The 10,699-nt window shown below is 36.4% G+C and overlaps 1 protein-coding gene across 1 annotated transcript; it reads left to right on the top strand.

Moving 5' to 3' along the window:
- The first annotated feature begins 1,064 nt into the window (after positions 1-1,064).
- Positions 1,065-3,252, top strand: LOC101294841. The gene is made up of 2 exons (XM_004297470.1): positions 1,065-1,337; positions 1,428-3,252. The coding sequence occupies exon 2, from the start codon at positions 2,018-2,020 to the stop codon at positions 2,615-2,617; it is 600 nt and encodes a 199-aa protein (XP_004297518.1). The 5' UTR covers positions 1,065-1,337; positions 1,428-2,017; the 3' UTR covers positions 2,618-3,252.
- Positions 3,253-10,699: the final 7,447 nt, after the last annotated feature.

Raw genomic sequence — 10,699 nt, forward strand, 5'->3', positions numbered from 1 at the left:
CACAGCAGAGAGTTTAATGAACTAAGATCTGGACAGAAAATCTTTCTGCAGCAGAGATTTAAGCAGCATGGGGCGTGAGTAGAGGGATCAGAGTGGAGGGGCGTTTAATGGGGAGGCAAAACTTTTCAAATACGACTGAAGAGATGGGGCGTTAATGGAGGGATCAGAGAGAGATCTGGGGGGGGAGGAAAAGTTATGAGAGAGTTGTTGGGGAAGCTGAGATTGAAGAAACCAGGGAATACCTCAAGAGATTGAGGAGGTTGTCTGCTAGCTTAGCCTAGGATAGGGGAGAGAAACAAGAGTTTCTGGGATTAGCCACTTGAAGAAACAGTGGGAGGGAATTCTCAATGAACTAGAGAGAGAAGCTGACATTCCAAAACTCCCTGATATGATTTCTGATGAACGTACTTTGGAGTAGTACCTATCAAGTTACCATTTGTCTTTGTAGCAATACTTACAGTGTGAGTGAAGCCTTGTATTCAAGTTACCATTTGTCTTTGTACGCATAGATTATTTCAATGAAGAACCTTTTTCTGAGTAATATGCTTGAGGTTTGTTTCATCCTTTATTTGTTGAGCACTAAATTCTTCTTATCCCCTATTTTTCTGAAATTTACAATTTTGCGCACACAGACAATTTATTTAAACTCTTTTGCTCGATCAGTTACGTTTCTGTGAGAGTAATTCTCTTCTCTCTATTTAATTATAGGGGGATTTTCATATACACCCAATTTTGAAGAGTAATTTTAAATAAAACCCACCTAATATTCATATTTAATAGACATCTAAAATGTATCAATTATGATACATATTATGTCCTATTTTTTCTAAATTTTACACAATTACCACCATTCAACTATAACATATAAACATAATAAATAAGCTTAATTGATGCTGTCTTAAATGAAAAATTCTACAGTACTGGTGGGTATACCATACTGTGACTTTTATGAATATTTGTAACCGTTGGATCGTTAATATATCTGATGGCTGTAAATATTCTGTAATGAATACTTGTTTACCCGGTCACTTTCAACTTAATAAAAAAAAATAGGGTTCGCGAGTAAGAATAAGAAGACGATGAAAGATACAAAGGCATTCCAGTTTATACGGAGAGACGAGAGCTAGAATCCATTCCGATTATCAAGTTTCAATCGAACCTCCATGTAAAACCCAATTCTTGATGCTACAGCGCAATCTTGTGTTTCTCATTGATTTCGTTTGAATCAGGGGAATCGAAGTTGGGTTCAGTTTTGTTTGAGGATAACAAGAGGCTGATGCATGTTCATTTAGTAGAGGATGAAGTCGTAGTTTAATTGTTCAATTGGAAGAATAGAGGTTGAATTAATGCCATTTTGATCTCCTCTAACCCGCAAGATTCTCGAAACCAGGTTCGATTCTCTGATTGTTATTTTAATTGTTTTGTAGTTTTTTGGTTTGAAATTTGATGACGAAGATCTGTGAGCTCGGTGTGGTTCCATAGCAACAGGCGGTCATCCACTCAAGGCCGACCCCTGCCCACGAGATTGAGAAACTTGGTCCGCCTCTGTCCGTCGTTGTCGCCAAGACAATCAGCCTCACTTCACTGAGCCTGAATGGCACCGATGTTGTCGTTCCCAACGACATTCAATCCAACTTCGGCGTTCCCGTTCTGAGCGATCCAATCTTACAGTTCAGAACTCTGCCATCTTCCGGCACCACCTCCTGATCTCTAGCTTCAGGAACGGAAGGTAACATAGATATCTATGAAACACCTATTAGTAGGAGTAACATTTCACACTGGACATGATTCTCATGGTGATATTCATGTGAGTGTTATGGAACCTGTTAGTGAAGAGAAAATTAGTGCATTGAGTGGGGAACCTAGCCACTATTGTCAGCATACTAGAGTGGGTGATGGGTACTCTGGAGAGTTTGGAGAGTTTGACTTTTTGGTGTTAAACCAGTTGTCGGTCGTCTTTTGGGCATAGATGAATTGAGAATGTAGTCTTCAGATTATTGTTGTTGGTGCTGGTGACATGGCGCACGAGGAAAGGGAAGACGACTTCGATAAGGGATCCACTATGTTTGCTTCTGAATTGAAACAAGCATCTGGGGAAAAAGGATATGTTTACAATGGAAAGAGTCTACGTGTGACTGTTGCTTTGGACCTGACTACGTTCATTCATTCCAAGGGTCATGGTTCATGTCATTCATCTTATTTGAGTTATCAATTTCACTCTCACGCATCTGATGAGGCTAATGTTGTAATTGAGATTAGCAGGGTGATTTCTGCTACTGAGCTACTCATACCGGCAGCTGTTGACAGATTTGGCTCTCGCGTTGCTGGTTTCATTTCTGATGACCCTTGTTGTTCTGATTCTACTATTGCGCACCAGGTCACTATGAATGATGCATTTTACAACCACGACTTAACAGTGGTGTATCATGGTGAATGCTACAAACAGGAGTTTGCTGTGGCAATACACAAATTGGATAGTTTTGATAAGTCCAGCAGGGCATTGTCTGAAGTCACTAGGCCTTGTTTTGCCTTCACTGGTAATGGCTTTTTGAATGGTCCTATTGGTGAGGACAAATTGTTGGCTGGACACGAGTGTGGCAAAGTGAGTTCTCTTTGAACTGATAGCTTTTTATACACAGGTGCTTCAAAGCATCATTTCAAGCTTGGTGAGCAGCTTGTGTTTCTTAGACAATTGAATGGTAAGCATTTGTTCATACAATTACAATTATTGGATGATACTCTAGCATTTGGTTGTGATCCTAGTAAGACTTGGATTTAATGATCTTATAACTCTTTGTATCACTTATTTAAGTTTCTGTTTATTGGCTTGTTTGTTTAGGTTCTCATTTTGACAAAGACAAATCAATAGAGTTCTTGCAGCTTGGTACATGTTCAAGGTTTATAGAACACAACAAATGAGAAAATTAGTATAGTTAGTAGTTACACGGTTGGTTTTTTATTTCCTTTTTGTAGTTGATTCCCCTCAATTCGGATCTTAATATGCATACATCATTGCAATTGCCTACCCAAGTACTCAAGGAAATCCTGGTGAGGCTGACCCAAATAACACAACAGTAAGTAATTTTTGGGAGCATTGTCGGTGATGAATGGCGAGCAGTGGGATCATGAGTGTAGTTATATGTACATTAGAATCAAATTGTATTGTTATTGTACACATGTATTTTTACACTTCAAATAATTTTGTAATTGAAGTGGATTCTTAATATTAAATAAAGTGGTATTTTGTTCATTTTATTCTTAGTTTTTGTTACATATGAAGTTCAATTCACAATCACACAACATAAGCAACAAGAATAGAAACAAGAATGTGAAATCTAATAGACAATCAAACGACATAAGTCATAATATCCTACAACATAAAAGATAAAAGTGAAGTGATATGAACTATCAGACGACATAAGTGCCACATCAAATCACATATATATGTCATTGATTTTTCATTGAGACGACATATAGTCTAATAATTTTCCAAACTTAACAACATCAGATGACATTAAATTGTTATTAGAAATTTCATCTAACCACAACAGGTGAATGTATTTGTCGTTGAAGGTTTTGTGGCTCGACGATTATATGCAGTATAAGGTTGTATCACACCACATCTATTTCGACAAAACCTTAATTTTTCTTGTTTTAGTTGACATATATATGTTGTCGTCTTTAACTCAGACGACATAAGATCGCAAACCCTCTAGACTTGTCAAATTTCAGACGACATATGTTCTTTTGTCTGATCAACACTCAGATGGCGGTGGAGAACTGTCGTCTAATCATCAATCAGACGGCAGGGCCTCAAACGACATATGTTTTTTCGTCAGACGACAGTCCTCCACTGTTTTCTGATGATGTTTTTGGCATAGTAGTCAAAATAATTGGGTGGTGTTTTTTGTATCTAGAAAATAATTACATCTTTTACAACATTTTTACGAAAACAATGACATTTGGTTAAAACTTTTGTAATAAATGTCCATATGTTGTAATTACGAGGTGTTCACCAAATTTACAGATTTATGACCCTTTTTACAAACTAAGGATGAATGTGTTGTCGAGATGGTAAATTTTCATATTTTGACCAAATAGACCATATATTTGTCCTCATTCACGTAATATGGTTCTCGGTTTTGTAATTGGGTGGTGTTTTTTGTATCTAGAAAACAATTACATCTTTTACAACGTTTTTACGAAAATAAGGACATTTAGTTGAAACTTTTGTAATAAATGTCCATATATTGTAATTACAAGGTCTTGACCAAATTTACAGATTTATTATCTCTTTTACAAAACTGAGGACGAATGTGTTGTCGAGATGGTAAATTTTCAGATTATGTCCAAATTGACCATTCATCCTCATTCACGTAATATGGTTCTCGGATTTGTAATTGGGTGGTGTTTTTTGTATCTAGAAAATAATTACATCTTTCATAACGTTTTTACGAAAACAAGGACATTTGGTTGAAACTTTTGTAATAAATGTCCATATGTTGTAATTACAAAGTCTTGGCCAAATTTACAGATTTATGACCTTTTTTACAAAATTGAGGACGAATGTGTTGTCGAGATGGTAAATTTTCAGATTATGTCCAAATAGACTATTCGTCCTCATTCACGTAATATGGTTTTCGGTTTTGTAATTGGGTGGTATTTTTTGTATTGAGAAGATATTTACATCTTTCACTACGTTTTTACAAGCATAAGGACATTTGGTTGAAACGTTTATAATAAATGTCTATATGTTGTAAAATAAAAATAATAATAATGTCACGTGTCATATTTTAAGTGGGTAACATGATGACCAGTTCTTTAGGTTACCATCATTTTAATTATTAAATTTTAAATAAAAATAAAAATAAAGGTATGAGGTATTGGTGGGTATGTTAGCCTGTCTCGTCTTAAATACCTTGATTATGAGTTTTTCTTCTAACACTAAAATTTTTCAATCAATTTACAAGAATCATGTAGTTTTATTTATTTTTTATGAAAAAATCTAGGTGAAAGGAATTCATTATCTAATCTATACATAAGGTAGAATATAATATAAATAAGAAATCTGATTAGAGTAAAATGAAGAAATTTTACACTGTCCGTAGGACCATGTGGCTTCTGATGTGGTCCTCCATTCTATTCAAATTTTGACATGTATGTGGATTTCTATGATGAAAAACCATTTTAGCTATTTTGATTTTTTAAACCCTAAACCCTAGCTATACCCTACACCCTACACCCTACACCCTATACCCTATACCTTAACCCTATACCCAATTTTGGGTTTCTTTTTTTTAGGTATATTATCATATCATGCCCTACTTAATAGGTATATTAGACATGTAAGTAGTTGAGAGTAAAATGTTCTCTCGATCAGAATTGGAAATGATATAATAATATACCTAAAAAGAAGAAAATTAATCAAAGAACAAAACGTGTACCTTACAATTAGACATTTTCAACTATAAAGAGACACCAAATGTGAGCTTAGGAATGAAAAGAATCATTCTATTACAAATGGCATACTTCTGTATATAACATATATATATACACTCAATTTAGTAATAACAAGGTAAGAAATTAAAAAATGTAATTGACTATGACAAAGTTAAATCAAACTAAATTTTAGCTCAATATTTGAGTTTCAAATTGATGCTAAAATTGAGAAAGATATCAAATTTAGCTTTCTATCGTCTGAAGGGCAAATAAGAGAAACCGAAAAATGAATAAAACTATTAATTATAGACATTTGCTCAATATGGTAAGTTTGCTTATGTGGAGTGGGTGTAAAATGAAAAAAAAAATGTATGGGTTTATCTTAAAAGAGGTCTAGTATTTTGGGTTTTTATCTAATTTTCTCTTAATTATATGTCTTTTCACTTGGCTTCTGTTGTGCTATAACATGGATCTCACATGAAGATTGATGAAAACTCTCATCCTATTTATTGCTTGCTCTCACCAATAAGCGTGTTCTAGGAGGTTGCATGATGTATGAGAGACACTTTTGAGAATGTTGGTGAAAATTTGTCACGGCTTGCTGGGCAGTGAGAGGAAGATGAAGTTCGAGTAGAATTGTTTTATTATTAGTGGAATGTATGTTTTATCATGATGGAGACAATATAGAATTCTTTTTTATTAAATAGAAATTCAATTGTGATCGTTGATGATATTTATTAGTTTTGATTATACATCAATCTAAGTTCATAAAACTAATGAAGATTGAAATAAAAAAGTAGTATATTTTACCCAATCAATTTCCCGCCATATGGTGAATTTCTAGGAATTCTGGACAGTATTTGTGACAAAGATAGAGGGAATTAGGGACAAACAAGATTTTTTGTCTATGATACTTTTCGGTGACAAATTTTTTAGTTTGTCACAAAAAAGTATCTGTGCACCCAGTATTAGAGACAAAATTAGCGACAATTTCATTGGTATGGGCGACAATTTTTTAGAACAAGTGACAAATCAGGTTTGTCGCTAAAAGAGTTTTCTCTTGTAGTCTAGACCTTCCGGGGGACCTCATGAAGCCCATAATCCCTCCACCATATATTCTCCTCTTATTCTTTGAGCCTCAAGGGCGACCTACGTTACGCTTCTTAGCTGGAGACACCACAAGCTGCCCACCAGAATGAGCTAAAGCCAGCTTCGGTATTGAAGGAAAGCTCATACGCGGTACCATCGCTTGTTGCATATCAGTCACAGAAGCTTCACCACGCCCCCTCTTACCCAAAGTACCCAAGTCCAAATCTGGACCTCTCTTGGACCTGGCTAGGGTAGCAGGAGCCACAACGACAACAGAGCTCGCCGGCTAAACAACTGGCAAGCTGAACCCGGGAGGAGCAGATGGAGTACACACAACACATATCCTTTTTTGTGACGAACATTTTCCGACCAAACAAATTATTGGTTGGAAATAGCACTATTTCCAACAAGTCGTCAGAAATGGTCGGAAATACAATCTTTTGATGAAAATTATTTCCAACGAAAATCAATATGTCGGAAAATGTCGTCGGAAACAATTATAATTTGGCGGCAAACGTTCCCGCTAATTACTTTTCCGACGAGGTCCACTGTGGTCGTAAAAGAAATGGTCATTTTCCAACGAGATTTTTGTTTTGTCGTAAGATCGTCGAAAAATAAAAGGTTTAATTCCAACCACACATACGTTGTTGGGAATGTAAAAAAGTAAAAGAGTAAAAGAGTCAACCCTAACTAGCACACGAAAACGTTATCACCTACCCCCTTGTGACTTATTTTGATCGATTTTTCCGCGCACAAACTCTCACGTAGATGAGATGTAGCAATCCATGTAAAAAAGGAAAATTTACCTCCCAACGATAGGTTTTCCCATAAGAGATAATAAGCGTAAATATGGTTGACCGCTTTGATCGGACCCCAAGCGTTATCAAAAATATGTGAATTTTCTACCATAACCATATTTCACTATACATATCACATCCTACGGCTAATTTTTCAAAACTCTATTTGCAAGATATAGTTGCTTCACAAAGATGTACACTTGCACAAAACTTACTAAACAAGTCATACCATATTAGTAGGCATGATAGGGCTTCGATGACTAAAATTCACATAATTAAATTTTGACCGTCTGATGTGATCAGCGTAGTTAAATATGGCTATGGGAAAAAATTGACCTATTTTTGATAACGTTTGGGTCTTGATCTACAAGGTCAACCCAAAATCAACGTCCCTTATCACACGAAAACGCTCTCACCAACCCCCTTATGACTAATTTTGGTCGATTCTTCCGCGCACACACACTCGCGTAGATAAGATGAAGCAGCCCATGTAAAAATTTGGGGAACTTTACCTCCCGACAATAAGGCTCCTTATAAGAGATAATAAACATAAATAGGGTTGACCACCTTGATCAGAGCCCAAACGTTATCGAAAATGTGTGATTTTTCTACCACAACTGTATTTCACTATACCTATCACATCCTACGGCTGTATATCAAAACAGACTTATACATACATAGATGAATCATACTATACACAAAATCTCAACAATAACAAAAGAAATATTCATTACCTAAATGCCCCTTATTAACATACGATGACAACCTTTTTTGAGGGGGATAAACATGTAAATTAACAAAGGAAAATGAATATTATTCTCCTGGGCAACCGCTGTCGTTTGGGTAAGTAGATTAAATAAAGAGAAGACAACATCACTATTATTCATCCTCCCTTGTTCGGATTACAGTTACAGAGAGAAGTTTCTGAGTAAAAATATCCTTCCCTTCAATCCGCCCGTCCATACATGATGCTGGGTAAAAATCAACTCGATCAATCGACTTCAGTAAATATCATTAACGACACGGGATCGATAAACATGGCGATTCGGGTCGCGAACGCACCGTGATTGGGTACGTTCGATCCCGAAAGCGGTTCGCGGGCAATACCACTGTGTCCGGTAACACTGGTCGGGAGGGATGGTGATCGGGATTTGGAAGGCCGGCGATTGACTCTACGGCTGTGAATCAAATTGGGTAATGCTCAATCTTTCTTATACGATAATCTGGGTAGTCCTAATTTTCTGTGATTAACCTGGTTTTGATAGTGAAATATGGTTTCGAAACGAGGTTTGGCGTTTCTTCTTATTGCTTTTGGGGTTATGCACGGAGGACGGTATTGGATTTTGGTAATTTGTTACTGCAGCAAGGCTAATTAATATGTTAATCAAGCATTTGGAGTTCCAATTGCTGTGCTTGACCTCTTATTTTTTGTCTAGTTGTGGCTAAGTTTCTTGGTTTGAATTGTGTGTTTTGCAGTGTTTCATGTTAATGATCAATAGGGGAATTAGCTCTGTGATGATGGAATGCTTTACACAGGTAGTTTCATACCGTGTTTAAATCCTATTCCTATTAATTGTTCAACAAGAAAGTTAAATAGTAGGGGTTGAGCAGAAATAAGGTTTGCTCTTTTTTTGTTTGGTATCATAATGGGGATTGATAGTGCTTACATGAAAGTCATTGGAATTAAGTGGCATGGTCTTGTTAGGTATCAGTATAAATTTGTTATCTGTTCTGTGTCACTGAAGAATTTGTGACTGGGTTTATGGAAGGATGTTTACTCTCATTCATTAGATTCTCATAGCATAAAACTTCATCAAGAGATCATATATATGTTATATAGAAAGCTTTCTCTTACCAAACTAGTATAAACCCACTCTGTTAAACTTAAGAAAGCAGAGTAAAGATATAAACTGTTCTTGTGTTGTTGACTAATTTGTTCATCAATCATCTACCTTGCAGAAAAAGGGTTTACTGTTATCCAGCCTCGGAGAGGAAACAGGAAGAGAATAGATTTGTTTTTTCTTTTGTTGTAGTTTATTTGAAATTGTATACAAATTATACAATATTGTATACTAATTGTACTATACATTCTTTAATTAATCGAAAAAATTTCAGAAATAAGTGGGTTGTACCTGGCTTTTATTTTATTTTATATATTCTTGAAATTTTGCCATTGATGTTACCAACAACTGCAATTGGGAACAATTAAGAGATTAGTCAAAACTAAGTTGTCAGAAGTATATATCACGACAAATGTATGGTCGAAACTAACCCGTTGAAACTAGAATTATTCCCGACGAGTTACTGACGATTTATTTTTGGATGAAACAAATAATAAGTTCCGACCAATATCCGACGAGTACTTTTGTTGGAAATAAGGAAGAATTTCTGACGATTCATTGGAAAGATGGTATTTCCCACGGGAGTATTAGCGACGCCTTCCGACGAGGAATATTTCGTCGGAAACAGTATTTTTGACCAAAATACGGCTTTTACCGACAATTTCCATTGTCGGAAATCACAATGTGTGTTGTAGTGGTAGACCTAAACCGCGCCAGTTGCGCCGCCAAATCCGTCGCCGAGATTCCAGGCAGCGTGAAGGTCACAGCCGGGTTAACAACACCACCGGTCACAGCAAACGGGTTCGAAACCGGTTTTGAAACGGGCTAGTACTGCATACCTTGCTATTTGTAACGCATTTAGGGGACAGAGAACAGCAAGCCGCCATTGAGTGTAGCTCATGTTTACTCGTCCTGTAAGATTTTCGGGCTTATAAGGTAAGGGCGCTCTTCGGTTGAGGAAATCAAATGAAAAGCATTTCATGAATCCATTCAAGTGGGAAAGGTTGAGGAAGGAGATGTTGGTGATGGCATCATAGCAATGCTAAAATCTGCTTTCAGCAACCCTGTCCAAGTAGCTCGGCAACATCAACACATCAACACTGTGAATATATTACAGCCCAACCATTATTCAGTTTCCTGGACTTGAGTCCAACTAAACAGCTTCACCACTTTCTCTCATCACTTGCTCGGCACTGTAGTCACCATGTGCTTTCACTGGATATAGATATGGAAGGAGATCGAAGGCTGATGATCATTTCAATGGTTTCATTTCCAGAGTCTCAATCTCTGCAACTCGAAAAACCCATCAACGCAAGCGTTGTCATTCATCATGGCTGATTTGTTGATTGTGGATTCAAGAAAATGGTGAACCAACATGGTTTGCCCCACGTTTAAGGATACTATTATTGACATGAATAAGATAAACGTAAATCGGTAAATCCTCGAGTTTAAAATGTACATTAGTCTTAATTAATTGCCTTTTTGTTGAGAGATCAGTGCTTAGGGTACGTTCATGCTGCATCTCTTATTTTC

The sequence above is a fragment of the Fragaria vesca genome, linkage group LG4 (assembly GCF_000184155.1).
Source record: "Fragaria vesca subsp. vesca linkage group LG4, FraVesHawaii_1.0, whole genome shotgun sequence".
In the NCBI taxonomy this organism is placed as follows: domain Eukaryota; kingdom Viridiplantae; phylum Streptophyta; class Magnoliopsida; order Rosales; family Rosaceae; genus Fragaria; species Fragaria vesca.